At 38.4% G+C, this 24,563-nt stretch overlaps 1 protein-coding gene across 1 annotated transcript in view; it reads right to left on the minus strand.

Moving 5' to 3' along the window:
• Positions 1–24,563, minus strand: part of KCNT2 (potassium sodium-activated channel subfamily T member 2) — a 418,728-nt gene that overhangs the window by 173,930 nt on the left and 220,235 nt on the right. Inside the window, exons 11-12 of the mRNA XM_070384415.1 lie at positions 23,739–23,875; positions 20,787–20,850 (exon numbers count right to left, since the gene is read on the minus strand). Of these exons, the coding sequence (XP_070240516.1) occupies positions 20,787–20,850; positions 23,739–23,875 (201 nt within the window). The remainder of the gene's footprint in view (positions 1–20,786; positions 20,851–23,738; positions 23,876–24,563) is intronic.

The raw sequence follows: 24,563 nt of genomic DNA on the forward strand, positions 1-24,563 counted from the left end.
AAGATAAACTACAGAACGGGAGAAAGTATTTGCAAATTATATGACCAGGAAGGTTGATAGCCAAAACCTATAAACAGTCCATACAATCCAACATCCAAAAACCAAACAAGCTGAATAAAAAAGGGGCAGAAGACTTGAATATATATTGTTTTCAAAGAGGACAGGCACATAATAAGTGTAGCACTGTCTGTGTAATAGCCACTAGCCACATGTGGCTCTTTAAACTTAAAATTTAGTAAAATTAATTAAAATTAATAATTAAATTCCTTTATTACACTAGCTACATGTCAAGAGTTCAAAGCAACATACAACAAATTCAATTTATGCTAGAATAGTGGAGATATAGAATACAGAGGATTTTCATCATCACAGCAAGTTTTATTTGACACTACTATTAGGGAAACAGAAGATTAAAAATACAAGTAGAGTTGAGAGACTATCTGTGCAGAAAGAATAAACTGTAATCAATGGTTTGTAACTTTAAGTCGCATGAAAGTTAATGAATAGAAAACCAGAATTCTTTAGGTGAGCAATGTGTGCCTTCCAAAAGGTAACAATGAGCCGAAAGTGGTGTGGTAGTTAATTTCATGAATCAACTTGACCAGTTCATAGTGTGCCAAGGTATTTGGTTCAACATTGCTCTGGCTGACTGGGAAATCCCAGATGAGACAGAGAAAAGAAACTAAAAAATGTGTGTATAAATTTACACGTTGGCTGACACCTGAACGGCGTATGCATGGGGCAGAATAAAGGCAATCTGAACTAAGATTTGAATCACTGCCAACAGTGAGTTTGCCTTTTGAGTTGAATCAAATTAACTTCTTGCTAGAACAAGAATATCAATATTGTTAGAGGAGTACAAGAGAATCCAAGGCTTCACCCCATAGCATGATAAACAGAATACAGTACAAAATTACTGAGTATGTGAAGTGGCAGAAAAATGTGACATATTTTCATGGGAAACAAACAACATCCAAGAGCTGCTAGCATATAGATGATCAATGTAAAGATGATCTGACAAAGATTAAAGCAGCTCTTGTAATCAGTGAGGTGAAGGAAAATAATGCTTCTAATAATCAGAAAAGAAAATCAGTAGAGTAATAGAAAATATTTAAAAAGTTAGATAGAAAACTAAAATATCTGAAAAATATTCACTGGATGGATCATGAAATAGATGAAAGTTGAGAGGAAAGAGTCAATGAACATGACCACAGATCAGTAGCATTTATCCAATTTGAAAAACAAAGAAAAAAGAAACAGGAAAAGGAACAGAGTTCAGGGACTTTGGGAACAAATGTGAAAACATCTTAAGTAATGTAATTGGATTCCCAGGGAAGAAATAAAAGATAAATTAGAGCAGAAAATTATCTGAAGAAATAATGGTCAGAAATGGCTCAATTTTATGAGACACAAAGTTAGAATTTAAGGAATGCAGCAAATCCCAAACTATGTAAACAAAATGATAACCACACCTAAGAACACTGCAGTCAAACTGTTGAAAACCAAAGATACAGATACTATCTTGGAAGCAGCCAAAGAAAAACAGTCATAAGACCAAAGATTCTCATCAAAATTATGGAAATCAGGTGACAAGGAAATAACAAGCTAAAGTTTAGAATGAGGAGAAAATAACAAACTGTGAAACCAGAATTTTATGTATAGAGAAAAATCCTTCAAAAAGGTGATATAAAGGACTTTTCCAATAATAAAATCTAAGAAAATATATTTGTAGCACTTAGAAAATGATAGACTTTTTTTTTTTTTTTTTTACTGTTTTAAGTATGCTTTGCTAATTTATCGATCGGACATTATTTAAGATGACACAAAAGGAAGTCATGAAACTTAAAATAATATTTGTAAATAAATATTTATAGGCGACTGAATAAAGACAAAACATTTATTCGAGAGAGTAAAAAGTTTTGCAGCAAATTGGAGAACAAATCTTTCCTAGAAACACTAGAATGTGTTAGTTTATAAAAAAAATCTTGCTAAAAGTAATTCTTGCATTTAGAATTACAAATGCACAGAAAACAAAGTAAAGACTGCATTACATTAAACTTAAAAGCACCTGAGTAAAATGGCCCATCTTGTTTTGTCTTATAAACTGTAAGATTGGACTACATATATAGGTTTCTATAATGTAAGAGATGAAATTCAATTACAACACAAAGTATCTATAACATATATTATCTACCATTAGTTAGTTTGACTTTATGACTGAATTAAGGAAATGGCAACCCACTCCAGTATTCTTGCTTGGGAAATCCCATGGACAGAGAAGCCTGTCAGGCTATATTCCATAGGCTCTCAAAAGAGTCAAATACAATTGAGCGACTAAACAACAAGGAAACTACAAAATTTCATTGAAATTACTTGCAACTGATACCTTTAGAGAAGCAGGGTTCAAATTTGATATACACTTATTATACATACAAAAGTAATTCAGAATGTTCTTCAATAAAATGGTGGTGTTTTTAGTGCTAAGTCACATCACTCTTTTGCAACCCCATGGGCGGGAGCCCGTCAAGCTCCTCTGTCCAACGGATTTTCCAGGCAAGAATACTGGAGTGGGTTGCCATTTCCTTCCCCAGGGGATCTTTCTGACCCAAGGAGAAAACCCATGTCTCCTACACTGGCAAGAAGATTCTTTACCACCAGGGAAGCCCTCTAAAATAAAATAGTTGAAAACAAAACATATAACCAAAACCCCTAAGATACAATAAATTTAAAATATGTTGCTGCCCTTTTAGACTAACAGGTTACTAGAAAGCAAATGATCAAGCCACTGTGTTTTAATCAAATACCTATAGGTTCAGCCGGAGAAGACAATGGCACCCCACTCCAGTACTCTTGCCTGGAAAATCCCATGGACAGAGGAGCCTGGTACGCTGCAGTCCATGGGGTCACTAGGAGTTGGACACGACTGAGCGACTTCACTTTCACTTTTCACTTTGATGCATTGGAGAAGGAAATGGCAACGCACTCCAGTGTTCTTGCCTGGAGAATCCCAGGGACAGGGGGAGCCTGGTAGGCTACGATCTATGGGGTCACACAGAGTCGGACACGACTGAAATGACTTAGCATAGCATAGCATAGGCTCAGCAATAACTCAGTCTTCAAAAATAATCTGCATCAGAGAAAAGATTTATTAAAGGAGCCTCAGCTTAGCATTCTGGACCTTGGTATCAAAACTCAGAGGACTGTTAGTATAATTTTATCTTCCTGCCATTTTTAAACAGAAAAGTTTTACATTATGTATGGGGCCCATTAAAGAGGAAAACCACAGCCTCAAGATGGTATCACTTGGTGATGTGCTAAAGCCCATCACGCCAACCCTAGATTTAATACCTAACCAGACAGCACTTATGACCTTCACCAGAAGTGTAATCTTAATCAAACAGTTTGGGATTTCCTGGTCAGCAGCAATGAGGTAAGACATCTCTTGGGCCCTGCTCCTACCCCCACAGGAAGAGGAGGTAATCTGCAAGGTAAGATCTTTGCTTCTGGATCAAAATATTCCTCTCTTTCCTTTGCTAATGAGTTTCTGGATCCACTCCCCTTTCTATAAATTCCTTCATTTTTTCTATCACGCATCAGAGCTCCCTTCTAGTTGCTGCTGCTGCTAAGTCGCTTCAGTCGTGTCTGACTCTGTGCGACTGCATAGACGGCAGCCCACCAGGCTCCCCCATCCCTGGGATTCTCCAGGCAAGAACACTGGAGTGGGTTGCCATTTCCTTCTCCAATGAATGAAAGTGAAAAAATAAAGTGAAGTCGCTCAGTCGTGTCCGACTCCCAGCGACCCCATGGACTGCAGCGCACCAGGCCCCTCCCCGTCCATGGGATTTTCCAGGCAAGAGTACTGGAGTGGGGTGCCATTGCTTTCTCCGCTTCTAGTTGCTAGATTGATGCTTTCTGATTCATGAATCACCTATCAAAGCCAATTAAATCTTCAAATGTGCTGGGTTGTATTTTGTTTTTTGATGGACCAAAACATTATCCTGGATTCCAGTTTTAAGGTTATTTGTACTCCCCTGATCTTGACAATGACTTCTCAGGAACTGTAATCCTACTTTGGATTTCTGAGAGTATACTAATTCTCACAGACAAGTACTGGCAAAAACCTGACTGCCTGTGAGAAATTCTAGATACAACGTTATAAGAATGTTACTGGAAACCTGGGGACTGAGCAACAAGGTAACTGCAGTCAATTCACATGCTTACTTTCTCTTTACTTAGAGAGACAGAATCTATTTGGAACTGTTCTTCTCAGAGCTGAAATTCTATATTGTTTTCTAGTGCTTGTTGGTATGAGTGCCAGTCATTTAGCCAAAGCCCTATATCCCTTATGGAGAAGGAAATGGCAACCCACTCCAGTATCCTTGCCTAGAGAATCCTGTGGTCAGAGGAGCCTGGTGGGCTGCTGTCCATAGCGTTGCACAGAGTCAGACATGACTGAAGCGACTTAGCACTACATCCTTTGCTGCTGCTGCTGCTGCTAAGTCGCTTCAGTCACGTCCAACTCTGTTCCACCCCATAGATGGCAGCCCACCAGGCTCCCCCATCCCTGGGATTCTCCAGGCAAGAACACTGGAGTGGGTTGCCATTTCCTTCTCCAATGCATGAAAGTGAAAGGTGAAAGTGAAGTCGCTCAGTCGGGTCTGACTCCCAGCGACCCCATGGACTGCAGCGTACCAGGCTCCTCCGTCCATGGGATTTTCCAGGCAAGAGTACTGGAGTGGGGTACCATTGCCTTCTCCCACTACATCCCTTAAATGAAACCTTTTCATTATTTAAGTCCTCTCCCAAGTTCTGGGGAAATCACAGGCGGTGCTAGTGGTAAAGAATTTGCCGGCAATGCAGGAGACGTAAGATATGCAGGTTCACTTCCAGAGTCAGGAAAATCCCCTGGAGTAGGAAGTGGCAAACCACTCCAGTATTCTTGCCTGGAGAATCCCCAGAGGAGCCTGGTGGGCTATAGACCATGGGACTGCAAAGAGTCGGACACAACTGAATGACTAAGCACACACCCCTTAACACCAAATCCAACTAGAGACTGTAATCCTCTTGAGTGTCTCTCATCTATTTATTCATTTTAAACAGTTATGTCCATATGTCTCAAAATTTCATAAAAATCATTGACAAATGTCAAGTGAATAATAATGAATGTGATTCACAAAGAGGATAGGCTCTCTTGAAACTACATAACTGAAGTCCAGTGAAGAATTTGTCAAGAATTTGCCAAAAGGTATTTCTGGTGAGACTAAAATACAAATTATACTAGTGAACCTCAGGAGTCTTAGCAAGTTTAATAGTCATAGCTTAGAATTCTATGATTTTATAAATTGGTAAGACAGATAATTTTGAAAACAGGTTAACCTCTGGATTGAATAAACAGCAAAATAAAACTGAAAAAACCCTCTAAAGAATATAACTAGGGAATAAAATAATTGAATGATAAAGTGCTAAAGTGTTTTACTGTCCCAAATGAATCTGCTTAAAACAAAACAAACTTAAAAAAAAAAACTTAAATTGTGAACAGTAGCAGAATATGCTACCCAAAATATGCCTTTTTAGCATAAGGATTATTTTGAGCTGATTATTTTGGAGAAAAAGCAGATACAGGAGGAGTTCTGAAATCAGAGTACAATTCATCCTTTTGTAAGGGAAATTTATATTCAAAAGGGAAATCTTCATTTGTAAGGATATCTTTCTCTTTGTACCAAGAAGGAAGATTACAAATCACAAGAAACTTGATCAGTAGAGAAGGCACCAGACTTAAATCTGCATAATAAGCTTATTGTACTTTTCTGGATAACTACCCAGAATTAGCCTTCCTTCTACCAACCCCTTTCTTTTGTTTCTAGCTGAAGACAATATTTGAGGTGGTGACTTGGGCATTTGGGGGTGCAGGGGTGGGTTTACTCAGTTTTCCTAGGTATCTTCCATGTGGACAAGAGGTACACATGCTATTAAATTTCTGTTTGTTTTGCTCGTGTTAAGCTGTCTTTCATTACAGGTGTTCTCAGTCACAGAGGGTAGAATTTTAGAGGAAAATTATTTTTCTTCCCCTGAAATCCCAAATATTTTATTTCAGCTCTTTTTTCATATTGTCTGAAAGGGTCATACAGGGAAATTACTGAGTGCTCAATGATTATTTGCATTCGATTCTAAGATTTCAAATATTCCAAAATGCATGTAATAATCAGAAAAAAAATACCTTTCACATTTAGGAAGAATCTAATAGTGTGCTCTCAGATTAATTCTTTTTTAGTTACAAAAACTCAGGTCTCTGGAGTTGGATGACCAAGATGACCTTAAAGTTTCCCCCATGCTTGACTTTCTGACAGGTTTCTTCAAAACTGTAGACCCCTGACCTCTCTTTTCTTAGAGTATTTACTTTTGAAAAATTTCAATTATATATTCTTTGTCTGTCCCTTCGAGATGTAAATCTTCTCCCTGGCCTCTTAGCAGTTTTACAACAGAGAAAAGTCTTTCTCAAGGACCTGGGGCCTATCTCTTTGAAATGTGATCATCAAAGGTGAAATTTTCCCCATCTCCAGTCTCTGTGGGCAGAAGGGAGCCTAACTTTCATACAGAACAGTTAGCAAATGATGACCTAATCACACTGACCAAGCTCCCCAACCCAGTACATCAAACTCCTCCAGTCTTTTGATTCAAAGGAGTTGAATTCAATCTCTCCCCCAGGCTTTAGTAGTCTTCCTTGCATGTTCAACTCTCTCTAGTACAATTTTTCTTTGACACTGAGCAGGGTATAAACATAAGTCTGTGAACTACTAACCCTATACTCTTAAGAAGGTTAGATAAAATAGCTACCCTGAGCCTTGGTTTATTAATTGACAAATTGAAGCTAGTAAGAACCTCCTTGCAGGATTGTTGTGAGAAATATATCACATGTATGCATAAATGTATGTAAGAGGTCTCTAATCTGTAAATGATATTTAGTGATGGCTAATCAACAAGAAAACTAAGAAAACTAACATCATGGCATCTGGTCCCATCACTTCCTGGCAAATAGTGAGGAAACAATAGAAACAGTGACAGACTTTATTTTGGGGGCTCCAAAATCACTGCAGAGGGTGACTTCAGCCATGAAATTAAAAGATGCTTACTCTTGGAAGAAAAGTTATGGCCAACCTAGACAACATATTAAAAAGCAGAAACATTATTTTGCCAACAAAGGTCCATCTAGTCAAGGCTATGGTTTTTCCAGTAGTCAGGTATGGATATGAGAACTACATTATAAAGAAAGCTGAGCTCTGAAGAATTGATGCTTTTGAGCTGTAGTGTTGGAAAGACTCTTGAGAGTCCCTTGGACTGCAAGGAGATCCAACCAGTCCATCCTAAAGGAGATCAGTCCTGGGTGTTCATTGATAGGACTCATGTTGAAGCTGAAACTCCAATACTTTGGCCACCTGATGTGAAGAACTGACTCATTTGAAAAGACCCTGATGCTGGGAAAGATTGAGGGCAGGAGGAGAAGGGGACAACAGAGGATGAGATGGTTGGATGGCATCACTGACTCAATGGACATGGGTTTTGTTAGATTCTGGGAGTTGGTTAGTGATGTACAGGGAGTCCTGGCGTGCTGTCACAAAGAGCTGGACATGACTGACCGACTGAACTGAACTGAATCAATGAGAGGATTATAATGTAGTTCTTTTTCCCTTTTATTTTTAATAAGTCTAAAAATCAATACTGTCAAAAAAAAAATAAAGCTAAAAGAGCAAAGCAAACACTATAAGTTTTTTCAGAATAAGTAAAAATTCACATGCCTAGTTCAGCTAAGCAAATCAAATTCTTTCACCACAGCAAAGAAAGGTTAAAGCGAAAATGAAACTTAGTCACTCAATCATGTCCAACTCTTTGTGATCCCATGGACTGTAGCCCACCAGGCTCCTCTGTCCATGGGGTTCTCCAGGCAAAAATTCTGGAGTGGGTTTCCCTTTCCTTCTCCAGGGGATCTTCCCAACTCAGGGATCAAAACCAGGTCACCTGCATTGCAGGCAGACTGAGCCACCAGGGAAGCCTTAAAAGAAAGACTATCCAGAAGCTAAATTAATTATGCTTTCTGCATTATAATGACTCAGAGAAACACTTAGCTTTGAACAGATTTTTAAATTAAGAGCACATCTACTGATAGAGTGAACAAGATGTTCAAAATTCAAGTGCCTGAAACTTTTTTTCTCTGTTTCATGAACCAATTTTATTTTTAAGACACACATAATTTTTGTTAATAATTTCCTAATCCTTTTTTATTTTTAAATTCCTGAGAGATATCTCAGCATTTAATCAATGATTTTTAAAATATATTTTCTACACCTTACAAATCTTTTTTTTTTTCAATTGAAAGCTTAAGGGCTTGCATGGTGGCTCGAACTCAACAGTAAAGAATTCACCTGCAATGCAGGAGATACAGGTTTGATCCCTGGGTTAGAAGATCTCCTGGAGGAGGGTATGGCAACCCACTCTAGTATTATTGCCTAGAGAATTCCATGGACAGAGGAGTCTGGCGGGCTACAGTCCATGTGTTCACAAAGACTGGGACATGACTGAAACAGAGTCAGGGACCAGGAGAACAGATTGGTTGTCAAGGGGGAGAGGGGTGAGGGACTGAGTGAGAGAGCATTGGATTGCGACTTTGGGGTTAGCAGGTATAAACTGCTAAGACAGATGAAGAACAAGGTCCTACTCTATAGCACAGGGAACTATGTTCAAAATCCTGTGACAAATTATAATGGAAAATAATACTAAACAGAATATATATATGTGTGTGTGTGTGTGCGTGTGTGTGTATGCTGTTTAGATGTTCAATTGTGCCCAATTCTTTGCAACCCCACAGACTGTAGCCCACCAGACACCTCTATCCATGGGATTTGCCAGGCAAGAATACTGGAGGGTGTTGTCATTTCCTCCTCCAGGGGATCTTCCTGACCCAGGGATCAAATCTGGGTCATCCGCATTGGCAGGCAGATTCTTTACCACTGAGTCATCATATATATATATATATATATATATATATATAACTGAATCATTTTGCTGTATAACAGTAATTAACACAACATTGTAATTCAAATATACTTCAATAATAAAAAAACCTGAAAACAAATTTTCCCACTTAAACAGAGAAAACTTTCCTCAGTCAGACATTACCCAAAGTTCCTGCTATATTTCTCAGCTCCCACTTAGAAAAACCACTTTTAAAGACTATAATTGCTGAATCCACTTCCTCTTTGATATTCAAATTTATACTTCTATTGTAATAAAAGAAGGTAAAGGTATGAATCTCTCTTTATGCACTACTTGAGCTGCATCCTACAAATTTTGAAATGTTGCATTTTTAAAGAGGTCAAATTTTTTAAAGTTTTTTCATTTTTTGGCCATGCCACCCAACATGTGGGATCGTAGTTTCTGGAGTAGGAATCAAACCACAGTGCTCTGCAGTGGAACTACAAAGTCTTAACAACTGAACCACCAGTGAAGTTCATTGTTGCATTTTTCATCACAGTTCTAATTAAAATTTTTCTAATTCTCTTTGTTATTTCATATTTTACCCATGGGTTATTTAGAAATGTATCATTTAATTTTCATATGTGTGGGTATTCTCTGTCAACGTTTATTATTGTTTTCTAGTTAAGTTCTGCTATGAAGAGAAGAGGTGGCAAGAATACACAGAAGAATTATACAAAAAAGATCTTAATGACCCAGATAATCATGATGGTGTGATCACTCACTTAGGGCCAGACATCCTGGAAAGTGAAGTTAAGTGGGCCTTAGGAAACATCACTATGAACAAAGCTAGTGGAGGTGATGGAATTCCAGTTGAGCTATTACAAATCCTAAAAGATGATGCTTGAAAGTGCTCACTTAATATGTCAGCAAATTTGGAAAACTCAGCAGTGGCCACAGGACTGGAAAACGTCAGTTTTCATTCCAATTCCAAAGAAAAACAATGCCAAAGAATGCTCAAACTACCGCATAACTGCACTCATCTTACACACTAGCAAAGTAATGCTGAAAATTCTACAAGGCGGGCTTCAATAGTACACGAACCATGAACTTCCAGATGTTCTAGTAGGATTTAGAAAAGGCAGAGAAACCAGAGGTCAAATTGCCAGCATCATAGAAAAAGTAAGAGAGTTCCAGAAAAACATCTACTTCTGCTTTATTGATTATGCTAAAGCCTTTGACTGTGTGGATCACAACAAATTGTGGAAAATTCTGAAAGAGATGGTAATACCAGACCACCTGACCTGCCTCCTGAGAAATCTGTATGCAGGTCAAGAAGCAACAGTTAATACTGAACATGGAACAATGGACTGGTTCCAAATCGGGAAAGGAGTACGTCAAGTCTGTATATTGTCACCCTGCTTATTTAACTTATATGCAGAGTACATCATGAGAAATGTCGGGCTGGATGAAGAACAAGCTGGAATCAAGATTGCCAGGAGAAATATCAATAACCTCAGATATGCAGATGACACTACTCTGATGGCAGAAAGCAAAGAAGAACTAAGGAGCCCCTTGATGAAAGTGAAAGAGAAGAGTGAAAAAATTGGTTTAAAGCTCAACATTCAGAAAACTAAGATCGTGACATCTGGTCCCATCACTTCATGGCAAATAGATGGGGAGACCATGGAAACAGTGAGAGACTTTATTTTCTTGAGCTCCAAAATCACTGCAGATGGTGACTAGAGTCATGAAATTAAAAGATGCTTACTCCTTGGAAGAAAAGCTATGGCCAACCTAGACAGTATATTAAACAGCAGAGACACTGTTTTGCCAACAAAGGTCCATCTAGTCAAAGCTTTGGTTTTTCCAGTAGTCACGTATGGATGTGAGAGTTGGACAACAGAGAAAGCTGAGCACCGAAGAATTGATGCTTTTGAACTGTGGTATTGGAGAAGACTCTTGAGAGTCCTTTGGACTGCAGGGAGATCCAACCAGTCCATCCTAAAGGAAATCAGTCCTGAATATTCATTGGACGGACTGATGAAGCTGAAACTTCAATCCTTTGGTCACCTGATGTAAAGAACTGACTCACTGGAAAAGACCCTGATGCTAGGAAAGACTGAAGGCAGGAGAAGGGGATGACAGAGGATGAGATGGTTGGATGGCATTACTGACTCAATGGACATGAGTTTGAGTAAACTCCGGAGTTTACTCACATTTACAGGGAGGCCTGACATGCTGCAGTCCATGGGGTTGCAAGAGTTGGACGTAAGTAAGCAACTGAACTGAATTATTGATCAGAGAACATATTCTGTAATTTTTTTTAAATCCAATTATCTGTCTTGACATTTCTTTTGTGATCCAGCCTATGATCCATCTCTGAGTGTTCTATATGCACCTGAAAGGAATACATATTCTGCAGTTGAGTGTAATGCTATGTATGTTGATTAGATCTGCTTGATTTAAATGAGCTCAAGTTTTTACAAGCTGAATGATTTTCTTTCTATTAGTTCTATTAATTACTGAGAAAGGAATACTGAAATGTGTAACAATAACTGTCCTTTTTTATGCTTCCTTCCAGCTCTATTATTTCATACTTGATAAGTTTTGAGGTTTCATTTTAAGGTACATACACACTTAGCAGTGTTGTGTCTTCTTCATTCACTGATTCTCTAATAAATATAAAATATTTCTCTTTACCTCTGTTAAAAGTTCCTGCCCTTGAGGTCTTCTTCATCTGTCTTACATAGCCATTCCAGCTTTTGCATGACTAGCTGTGCACACAGTATATCTTTTTATCCTCCTATTTTTAATCTGTTAATAATCATACATTTCCATTTTGAGTGTAATTGCTGTGACAATACTTCCTTTGGTATTCCTTTTACTTCTTCAATATGAAGATCCCTGCCATTCAGTGGTGAGTCTAGTCCATTCATAATTTACAGTTACTAATATGCTTTGGTTAAAATTTACTATAGCACTGTTTTCTATTTGTCTCATTTGATCTTTGTTCTTTTTTTTACCTTTTTGGATTAAGTAAATATTTTTAGTATATCACTTTGTCTTCTATTTTATCCTTATCTATGGTCATTCTAAGTTTTAATATTAATCTCTATCAAACTCTTCTTTCAAATAATATTCAAAGCACAAGAATCTTATGTTAGTATATTTCCGCTATTCCTTTCAATCTTTGTCATATTATTGCCATCCACTTCACTTCTAATTGGAGAAGGAAATGGCAACCCACTCCAGTATTCTTACCTGGACAATTCCATGGACACAGAGCCTGCCAGGCTATATCCATGGAGTCACAAAGTGTTGGACATGACTGAGCAACTTTACTTTCTTTCTTTCTACTTCTGTGTTTGTTACAAGTGATTTGCTTTGATTTTTGCTTTAAAAAATAAATTATGTTTAAAAAATTAAAGTCATTTATATTTATGTACATATTTACCATTTTTGCTGTCTTTATTTCTTCATATAAATCTAAGTTCTCAAAAGACATCATTTCTTTTCATTGAAGAACTTAAAAAAAATGGAGGTCTATTGTTTGTAGGTTTTAGTTGTATAAAAATATTTTTATTATGCCTTTCCTTTAGTGAGATATTTTTACGGGAAATGAAATAGCACAGACAACTTTTTAAAGCAGTCTTAAACAGTTGTCCAGTTGTCTTCTATCAAAATTGTTTATTCTTCTGTATGTAATGTGTCTTATTTTATAGCTACAGTTCAGTTTACCTTATTGATTTTCAGAAATTTATTACAAGCATCAATCCAGCTTTTAAGATAATTATACTTTAGATTTGTTTGGTGAATATGTGGTTTTATAATTTTTATCACAATTGTAATAATTTTACCCACTTTATCCTTATTTGTTTTCTGCCCAGAAGGGGAAACTTGCTGTCCTAATCTTCAACTACATTGGGGTACGCTGATTTCATCTTTTTCTATCAGCAAACCTCCCTTCTCACACTTGAGAGTCTTCTGCTCAGCTGTTATCCTAGGATCTGCTTTGACCATACCATGGGAATTCCCATTCCTCCCCTGAGCTGTTTTTATCCTCACTCACTCCCTGCTGCTGCTGCTAAGTCACTTCAGTCATGCCCGACTCTGTGCGACCCCATAGATGGCAGCTCACTAGGCTCCTCTGTCCCTGGGATTCTCCAGGCAAGAACACTGGAGTAGGTTGCCATTTCCTTCTCCAATGCATGAAAGTGAAAAGTGAAAGTGAAGTCGCTCAGTCATGCCCGAGTCTTAGCAGCCCCATGGACTGCAGCCTACCAGGCTCCTCCATCCGTGGGATTTTCCAGTCAAGAGTACTGGAGTGGGGTGCCATTGCCCTCTCTGCACTCACTCCCTAGTTGGAGTAAAACACAGCTCCCAACAGCTTCCTGACAACTGTGCAATTTTGAAAACCTTTAACATCTATAAATATATTTCTATCTATCTGAAGTTTTGCCAGGATAGAGAATTCCATCTGGAAACATATTTTCCCCTCAGAATTTTGAAAGCCTTGCCCCATTGTCTTCTGGCTTCTGGTGTTATTGCTAAGTCTGAAGCATTCTGATTCTCCATCCTTGGGCTGAGTGCTTTCTTCCTGACTTCCCTGATGGCTCAGGTGGTAAAAATTCTGCGTTCAATGCAGGAGTTGATCCCTGGGTCAGGAAGATGCCCTGGAGAAAGGAGTGGCTACCCACTCCAGTATTCTTGCCTAGAGAATCTCATGAACAAAGGAGTCTGGCGGGCTACATTCCATGGGGTCCCAAAGAATCAGACACGACTGGGTGACTAAGCACACACACGGGTTGAGTGTTTCCTTCTTGACTCTATCTTTTCTTAATTTCGTTCTGAATTTCTCTGGCAAGCATGTCTTTTTTAGTCATTAATCTGAAATAAGTGGGCCCTCTCAACAATTTTATTCTGAGAAATTTGATTGTTTTAATTCTGTTTTTTTATATCTTTGATAATAATTTCCCCCACTTTTTTTCCAGACCATGTTCTGAAATTCTTACCATATGGATATTGTTTCTTCCTGAACACTCCTTTAATTTTCTCTTATTTGACTCTCCTTCTCCATTATTTGGTTTTATTATTCATTTTATTATTCTTCATTCTTTCAATGTCTTTAGATTTATCTTCTGAATATTTTATTTAATTTTTTCATTTGTTACCTACATTTAATTTTCATAAGCTCTTCTTGGTTTACCAGATGTTCTTGCTTTTTTTTCAATTTGTTTTCTTCTATAGCATACTCTTCTTTTAAACATGTATACTTCTCTCATCTTCTCAACTACTGTATTACTAAAGATGGGATATTGTATATTTTAAAATTGATTTTTTTCTCCCAGAATCCTATGGTGTCATTTGGTTTTCTCTGAATTCTTCTTTCCTGTATGCTTTTTGCTTGGCTGTTACTTAGTTCCTTCTTTTTCTTGTTAGGAATTTCCTTAAATGTCTAGGGATCACTGTTGTCTGAACATATGTAGGAGTGAAGCACTCAGAAGCTCCTTGGGACATGAGTGAACACAGGACCTTACTTTCATGTCATATGTACATACACACACACTTGGAAAGAATGCTTCCTGCCCCATAAGTGTCTACCAACCAGTCTTGCTGCACCAATCAGCCCAGCACCAAGGGGTGCCCTGCTGGATGTTCCTGGATGGGCCCATCCCACCATCTGTACCTCCAAGAGGCCTGAGCTCTTCCCACCATGAGTGGGTAGAGGAAACAGTCTCTTGCATTTCCCATCCGCTAACTGCTTCAGTAACTCACTCTAACCTTCTCTGAAATGATACTGAATCAGAGAATTTCTCTTCTGATGTTTTGTTCCCAGGGGGCATCGTGGGTCACGAGTTTTGCTGCAGGTTACTTTCCCTCCCTTTATTCCTGGGCAGCCAGAGTGTTTATTTTGGCCAAATTTGCCAACTCCTAGAGTAAATCTCTTGTCCCAGGATGAGGAAAGGGACCAGCAATGACCATGTGAAAGGGTTCAGGGAATCTAATTACTTCTCTTAAAGACTTTTAACCACTGTCCATATATTTAGTCGTATGTATAACCTTACTTGCAGAGGCATCTGATACCTCTATTCCTGTCACTTTAGTCTCCACTGCATAAAGCAGCCTGCTTCTGACTTGTTTCCTCTCCTTTCTCAGCTTAAATGTTACCTTCTTTCTGTCTGTTAAGTCAGCTACCACCCATCCATCTGCTTTGTAGCTTCCACACGTGTATCCGTGTCACCTCATGTACCATCTCTTCTGTCCTGAGTGAAGTCTTTTTATTCACAACCTGTCAATATCCTACAGTGTCAGGAGGAAATGGAATGCAATTGTTGAATTGAAAGCTTTCAAATTCAGCTTGGAAAGGGTATACCAAAATTATATATTTATTTCCTATATTTACTCCCCCTTGTTACATAGCTATAGGAAGACTACAAGTATTTTGAAACTAAGTTACCACTTGAGAGTCCCACGCTTCGCAGCTAAATAATTACAGAAACATAAGGTAGAATATGTTCAATTCCAGTTCATTTATGCAATACAGAGGTTTGGAGCATCTAATGAGCTGACCTAATTAAGAAACTATTGCAATAATGCATAAGTGGAGCCAGGAGAGTCATGTCTGAATTAAGACAGTAACTGTTGAAGAAGGAGGGGAGCAAATGAATTTCAAAACATATATATGTTTTAAAGAGAAATATTTTACAAATTTTGCAATCATTCGTCTGGTCTGTGGCCATGAATCAGTTTGCTTTTTTGAGGTTTAGTTGCTAGTCAAGTATGACTCTTTTGTGACCACATGGACTATAGCCTGCCAGGCTCCTTTGTCCATGGGATTTCCCAGACAAGAATACTGCAGAATGACAGTTGCCAAAATGGGTTGCCATTTCCTTTTCCAGGGGGATCTTCTAGACCAGAGATTGAACCTGCATCTACTGCACTGGCAGGTAGATTCTTTATCACTGAGCCACTTGGGAAGACAGTTTGCTCAGGCTGCGGTAACAAACAACCACAAACTTGGTGGCTTAATGAAAATGTATTGTCTCGACATTCTGAAGGTCAGAGCTCAAAAGCAAGATGTTCGTAAGGCTGGTTCCTCCAGAGAGCTGTGCGGGAAGCCTCTCTCCCAGCTTACAGAAGGCTGTCTTCACATACACACGGCATTCGTTATTCATCTGTCACCACATTTCCTCATTTTTCAAGGACACAGCTCAAACAGGAGTAAGGCCTACTGTAATAAACTCATTATAACTTGATTATATCTATTAAGACTTTATCACCAAGTAAATTCACCACATGAGCAGCGGATGTGTGGTGCAGGAGCGGCCAAGAGAAGATACCCCACGTCCAAGGTCAGGAGCAGTGACAGAGAGGAGATACCCCAAGTCCAAGGTAAGAGAAACCCAAGTAGGACAGTAGGCACTGAGAGAGGGCATCAGAGGGCAGAGAGACTGAAACCACAATCACAGAAAACTAGCCAATCTGATCACATGGACCATAGCATTGGCTAACTCAATGAAATTAAGCCATGCTGTGTGGGGCCACCCAAGATGGTTGGGTCATGGTGGAAAGGTCTGACAGAACGTGGTCCACTAGAGAAGGGAATGGCAAACCACTTCAGTATTCTTGCCTTGAGAACCCCATGAACAGTATGAAAAGGCAAAAAGATAGGACACTGAAAGATTAACTCCCCAGGTCAGTAGGTGCCCAATATGCTAATGGAGATTAGTAGAGAAATAACTCCAGAAAGAATGAAGGGATGGAGCCAAAGCAAAAACAACACCCAGCTGTGGATGTAACTGGTGATAGAAGCAAGGTCCAATGCTGTAAAGAGCAATATTGCATAGGAACCTGGAATGTTAGGTCCATGAATCAAGGCAAATTGGAAGTGGTCAAACAGGAGATGGCAAGAGTGAATGTCTACATTCCAGGAATCAGCGAACTCAGATGGACTGGAATGGGTAAATTTAGCTCAGATGACCATTATATCTACTACTGTGGGCAGGAATCCCTTAGAAGAAATGGAGTAGCCATCATACTCAACAAAAAAGCCCCAAAAGCAGTACTTGGATGCAATCTCAAAAATGACAGAATGATCTCTGTTCATTTCCAAGGCAAACCATTCAATATCACAGTAATCCAAGTCTATGCCCCAACTAGTAATGCTGAGGAAGCTGAAGTTGAATGGTTCTATGAAGACATACAAAACCTTTTAGAACTAACACCCAAAAAAGATGTCCTTTTCATTATAGGGAACTGGAATGCAAAAGTAGGAAGTCAAGAAACACCTAGAGTAACAGGCAAATTTGGCCTTGGAATACAGAATGAAGCAGGGCAAAGGCTAATAAGAGTTTTGCCAAGAAAAAGACTGGTGATAGCAAACACGGTCTTCCAACAACACAAGAGAAGGCTCTACACATGGACATCACCAGATGGCCAACAACAAAACCAGATTGATTATATTCTTTGCAGCCAAAGATGGAGAAGCTCTATACATTGAGCAAAATAAGACCAGGAACTGACTGTGGCTCAGATCATGAACTACTTATTGCCCAATTCAGCATTAAGTTGAAGAAAGTGGGGAAAACCACTAGACCAATCAGGTATGACCTAAATCAAATCCCTTATGATTATACAGTGGAAGTGAGAAATAGATTCAAGGGACGAGATCTGATAGACAGAGTGCCTGAAGAACTATGGACAGAGGTTTGTGACACAGGAGACAGGGATCAAGACCATCTCCAAGAAAAAGACATGCAAAAAAGCAAAGTGGCTGTCTGAGGAGGCCTTACAAATAGCTGAGAAAAGAAGAGAAGCAAAAGGCAAAGGAGAAAAGGAAAAATAAACCCATTTGAATGCAGAGTTCCAAAGGATAGCAAGGAGAGATAAGAAGGCCTTCCTCTGTGATCAACGCAAAGAAATAGAAAAAAACAATAGAATAAGAAAGACTAAAGATCTCTTCAAGAAAATTAGAGATACCAAGGTAGGATTCCATGCAAAGATGGGTTCAATAAAGGAAAGAAATAGTATGGACCTAACAGAAGCAGAAGATATTAAGAAGGGTTGGCAAGAATACACAGAAGAACTGTACAAAAAAGATTTTCACAATCCAGATAATCAAGATGGTGTGATCCCTCACCTAGAGCCAGACATCCTGGAATGTGAGGTCAAGTAGGCCTTAGAAAGCATCATTACAAACAAAGCTAGTGGAGGTGATTGAATTACAGTTGAGCTATTTCAAATCCTAAAAGATGATGCTGTGAAAGTGCTGCACTCAATATGCCAGCAAATTTGGAAAACTCAGCAGCGGCCACAGGACTTGAAAAGGTCAGTTTTCATTCCAATCTCAACAAAAGGCAAGGCCAAAGAATGTTCAAACTACTGAACAATTGCACTCATCTCACACTCTAATAAAGTAATGTTCAAAATTCTCAAGCCAGGCTTCAGCAATACGTGAACCATGAATTCCAGATGTTCAAGCTGGATTTAGAAAAGGCAGAGGAACCAGAGATCAAATTGCCAACATCCGATGGATCATTGAAAAAGCAAGAGAGTTCCAGAGAAACATCTATTTCTGCTTTATTGACTATGCCAAAGCCTTTGACTGTGTGGATCACAATAAACTGTGGAAAATTCTAAAAGAGATGGGAATACCAGACCACCTGACCTGCCTCTTGAGAAACCTGTATACAGATCAGGAAGCAACAGTTAGAACTGGACATGAAATAACAGGCTGGTTCCAAATAGGAAAAGGAGTACATCAAGGCTGTATATTGTCACCCTCCTTATTTAACTTATATGCAGAGTACATCATGAGAAACGCTGGGCTGGATGAAGCACAAGCTGGAATCAAGATTGCCGGGAGAAATATCAGTAATTTCAGATATGCATAGGACACCACCCTTATGACAGAAAGTGATGAAGAACTAAAGAGCCTTTTGATGAAAGTGAAAGAGGAGAGTGAAAAGATTGGATTAAAGCTTAACATTCAGAAAACTAAGATCATGGCATCTGGTCCCATCATGGCAAATAGATAGGGAAACAGTGAAAACATTGGGTAACTTTATGTTGGGGGTCTCCAAAATCACTGCAGATGGTGACTGCAGCCATGGAATTAAAAGACACTTACTCCTTGGAAGGACAGTTTTTACCAACCTAGACAGCATATTAAAAAGCAGAGACATTACTTTGTCAATAAAGGGCTGTCTAGTTATGGCTATGGTTTGTCCAGTAGTCATGTATGGATGTGAAAGTTGGACTATAAAGAAAGCTGATCGCCAAAGTATTGATGCTTTTGAACTGTGGTGTTGGAGAAGACTCTTGAGAGTCCCTTGGACTGCAAGAAGATCCAACCAGTCCATCCTAAGGGGAGATCAGTCCTGGGTGTTCTTTGGAAGGACTAATGTTGAATCTGAAACTCCAATATTTTGGTCACCTGATGCAAAGGGCTGACTCATTTGAAAAGACCCTGATATTGGGAAAGTTTGTGAGCGGGAGGAGAAGGGGACATCAGAGGATGAGATGGTTGGATGGCATCACCCACTCATTGGACATGAGTTTGTGTGGACTCCGGGAGTTGGTGATGGACAGGGAGACCTCACGTGCTGCGATTCATGGGGTCACAAAGAGTCAGACACGACTGAGTGACTGAACTGAACTGAACTGAAGTTAGTTTAAGGGCCTCCCTGGGTTCTTTAGTGGTAAAGAACCCACCTGCCAATGCAGGAGACATAAGAGATGTGGGTTTGTTCTTTGGGTCTGGAAGATCCCCTGGAGGAGGGCATAGCAACCCACTCCAGTATTCTTGCCTGGAGAATCCCATGGAGAGAGGAGCCTGGAGAGCTACCATCCATGGGGTTACAAAGAATCAGACACGATTGAATTGACTTAGCACACATGAATGCAAGTTAGTTTAAAAAGGAATAAAACGTTTAAGTAAATTAGAGTGAGGACGATGCAAAGCCTACCACATTCAGGACCTGTAGTCCTAAAGTAATGTAACAGATCACACCTATTAGATGGTCCAGAAAAGTGCAAATCATGTCCCTAAAAGACCCACACATGGTTTGTCTTTTCCCCAGTCACTGCAGAAGGCACCACATTTCTCATCTGTCTGTGTACCACAGATATGACTACAGATGGACTCACTAGTTTAAAACACAGGAGTTAATAGGACATCCTCAACATAAAGGAGTAAAGCATTTTTTTAAAGTAGTGAAATTAAAATGCATTTACAGAAAAAAGCTATAAGTTGGTAATTACAAAGTTTGATTGTTAGTTTATTGAATTTTAGACCATAAATGTATCATGGAGATCATATAAGCTGGAGATTACCAAACTGGGAGGTGCATCAAGATCACCTGGTGATCTTTTAAAAATACACGGCTTCCCAGTTCCCACCCTACATATCCTGAATAGGATTTTCACAAATGCATACTTTTTTAGAAATGCTCCAACTGATATTTTGCAGACTGCCTGATCCATATGCCTCGCTTTTAAGTTGAGGAAATTGAGATCATTATAACAAAATCACATAGCATAGAATATATTTAATTAAAAATGATCTAGTTCTGTTTATATATGACTCATTTCATTTTGATCAACAGAAAATCCAGATTAGTAGTAGAAAGTACTTCAAGAATATTTTTGTTGATATAATCGATGCAGCTATTCTTATTTTTTTGGCAAGATAGATTAGAGATTTACTTCAGTAAAATTTTAAGGCCATCCATATTTAATAGTGGTAGACTACAAAAAATAATAAAATCTCGTAAGGCAAAAAGAACAATTTACTAAAAGAGATTTTAGAAACTTACAGATGATGTCCTGTCCACTTCACAACGGCTGCTCAGAATAAAACAGGCCTCAGCATCATCCATCCTAAATGCAGACAGAAAAGGAAAATAATCACACATTGACATATCTATGTGCCATCTGAAAAACAGAATTCCAATACTCAGTCCAGGGCATACAAAGTACACATAAACTATGAACATCCTTAAGTTAAATGAAAGTAGGATTTCTTGCAGATCATGATTATAAACAAAATAATTGTTGACTTGGCTGTATAAGATAGCAGTTCATAATGACAGAAGTTAAAAAAAGTCAAATTTTATTTTCTCTTTTATCATTATATATATATTTTTCATATATATATACTTCTATAAGTTAAGGGAGTTTATAGGCCTTTGTTTTAGATGGATTACTTTTTGACTGCAATGCATCAACAAAACTAAGAGAGAGGATATGCGGCCACTTAGTATTCATAAGCCAAACTCTACTGCACATTTATATTTACTAGAGATGAATCATCATCTTGTTCCAAACCCCTTCCCCTCACGCTAAACTTCTATATTTCTTATATGTAATAATAAACCATAAGCATGCTTCAGTGCTTGGTAAGCAATGTTCTAAAAACATAACATTGTGTATTTTTAAAATGAGCAACTATTTGCCTTTCTGGTTCATTACAGTAGAAAAAATTTTTTCCTCCAACGTATTTTCTATGGATAAAAATGATAAAAGTCTATGAAATTAGACCAAATCAAACAGTTTTGGACAAGTGTGAAGTTGTCATGATTATTAAGACAATTGTATACCATTTTTTATACATCATATTCAACAAAGCAACTCAAACTCATGCAACTGACCTTTGGAAATGGTTTGGAGAATTTTACTCCTTGTCTTGCGTGGGAATTGTGCTGAAGAATGTGTTAGTTAACATTAAATCCCAAATTTCTACATGACATAGGATAAGAAATGAACATAAAAATGGTACCATCTTTCTTAACTCAATTTTCTGAGAATTACCAGCCTGCTGCCTCTCACTCATCCACATTCTCCTTTTTCATACCTATGGAGGAATGTTTCTGGTAAATGTGACTGATTTGGCTAAGAAACAATCATTAATATTATTAATACTAAATGGAGTTGTGCTAATCCTGCCTCAGTCATGCAGTCGTATCCAACTCTTTGAGACTCCATGGACTGTAGCCCACCAGGCTCCTCTGTCTATGGGATATTTCCAGGCAAGAATACTGGAATGGGTTGCCGTTTCCTACTCCAGGGGATCTTCCCAACCCAGGGATTGAACCCACGACTCCTGTGTCTCCTGCATTCGTAAGTGGATTCTTCACCACTATGCTACCTGAGAAGTGCATTAATCCTCGGTATTATCTAGCTAAGATGCCAATAGCTAATCCTAATAGCTTAGATTAATTGATTAGGTAGTCAAAAGGCTTCATTTATCACAGAAATTCATATTGAACATAAAATGGGCATTACTCATTCTTATCAAATGAAGAACTTAATTCATTACAATATATTAAGTATATTTATTATCTATACAGATGAATATAAAGATCCAGATTATATTACTGTTTAAGCAACTATTTCTTTACAGTTCCTGAATAATGAGTATAGATAGCAGATTGTTAGCAAGCACCTAATGCTGTGTTTTACTTGAGGTACTGGGAGACCATGATTTATTCTAGAATTGTCATGTGTATAGTGACAATATATATGAAGTATGCAATCCACTACAGATGCTGATATATTCTCAAAGAAGTTTAATTTTCCAATTATGTACAATTCATTATAGCCTGGTAGTTTCTACTGACTCTTTTTGTTTCACAAATTGTTAAATCATTGAAAAAATTCTCAGCTAAATTGACCTATTATATATAAATCTAACATAATGTTAGAGTTCCTGTTATGAGCTATCTAGTCAACTTTTGCAGGAATAAGCAGCAGAAAGAAGTTTGGGAGTTTTTATCTGTTCTTTTCCATCATCCACACACACACAAACAAAACCCATACACACACAAATACAAGCATACAGAGGACATGTATAAAGAAACACAAAACACACACAAACATATGGAGAACATGCACCAACACACACACCAACACACATACTCAAGCCATCTGGGAAGAATCAAAACAACAAAAAAGAAAAAAATCACTTATGCTATGAAATTCAAGGAAGAGACTTTTAAACCTAACAGAGTCTGTAGGACAACTCAAAGATAAACACGAAGATATATTTAAAAGCTACAAAACAAGAGAAAACATTGAGCGAAGCCACCTCCACTAAGAATCTCTTCTGGCTTCTGAAACTATGGAGGGTGTTTTGCAGAGGCCCTGATTCCTGGAGTCTGCAGTCTAACCAACCACACTCTCACTCTGCTCCCACACTGCAGTGACCCCCCCAAGACCGTGACAAAGCTATAAGACTATGTCATCTTTAATCCAGGGGGATGGCACCTGCACAAGAAGAAGACAGCAACTAAGACCGCTGTCACCCTCCTGATTTCTCCAGTCCCCAAGGACTCTTTCATCTCAGACACCAGGGAACACAAGTATTATCTGCCCAGTATATAATACAAACTCCTTAAAATCTAAACCCTGACTCACACTGCTTTGGCATATCACATAGTGTTTAGCCCAAGAGTTTTATTTATCGAATAAAAACAATATCCAGGAATTTGGAGACTACTCTCGCTGAATCTGGATAACTCAGTTCATCTCCCAGCACCCTGAGATGATACCACCCCACCACACTTCTCAATGTGTTGTGTGGACATGGTCTGATGAACAACCCTGCACTGAGAAAGAGGAGCAAATAAGCTGATTTTATATTTTTAATCTTCCTATTTGAAAAAGCAAAGTTTGTTTTCAAAAACACATCTCACAGTAGTGAAACTGCTAAAATTTGGAGGAGAGAAAAGATATTATAACACTACAAGATGGAAAGTGTAAATACTTACTTTGCTCTCAACAGATCCTGGTCTTTAAGGGCCGAACCTTGAAGGTAGATAACTCTTTGTGACCACATTGGAATCTGGAGGATCCTTCGGACCTGCACATCCATTTCAGTAGGACACAAAATCACCACATAATAATCCTACTCAAAACAAAGTGGGCAATGGGATAGAAACAATAATGCTTTGTTTTATACTAGATAGGTAAATAGAATATCTATGAACATTTTGAAATATGATAAAAGAGAAATGAACTCTTAATAATAAATCAAAGTTTGCATTTAAAACTGGGGCATATGTTAAATAACATGAGATGGTAATAAACATAACAGACAAACATACAAAAATCTCATAAATCAGCATGTTCATCCTGACTTTTTTCAATTTACTTAGTATCAAGAAGAAAAGATAAATCAGTGCATACACTCAGCACACATTTCGGCCTATGAAATTTTCAATTTTGACTTCAGGGTGTGAAAGTGTTAGTCACTCAGTCGTGTCCGACTCTTTGATGCCATGGACTGTAGCCTGCCACGCTCCTTTCTCCATGGAATCCTCCAGGCAAGAATGCTGAAGCGAGTTGCCATTCCCTTCTCTGGGGGATCTTCCTGACCAAGGGATTGAACCCAAGTCTCCTGCATTGCAGGCAGGTTTTTGTACAGTCTGAGCCATCAGAGAACCTCCTTAGGATTTCAGATTGATTCTAAAAGATAAACTGCATACCAGCCAGAAGTGCTAAGCGTCAACTTATACTTCAATCTTGTTACTTTTAGAATAAAAAGCTGTTTATATCATTGTTTATATCATTTGGTAATGGCACCCCACTCCAGT

The sequence above is a fragment of the Bos mutus genome, chromosome 16, assembly GCF_027580195.1.
Source record: "Bos mutus isolate GX-2022 chromosome 16, NWIPB_WYAK_1.1, whole genome shotgun sequence".
Classification (NCBI taxonomy): Eukaryota; Metazoa; Chordata; class Mammalia; order Artiodactyla; family Bovidae; genus Bos; species Bos mutus.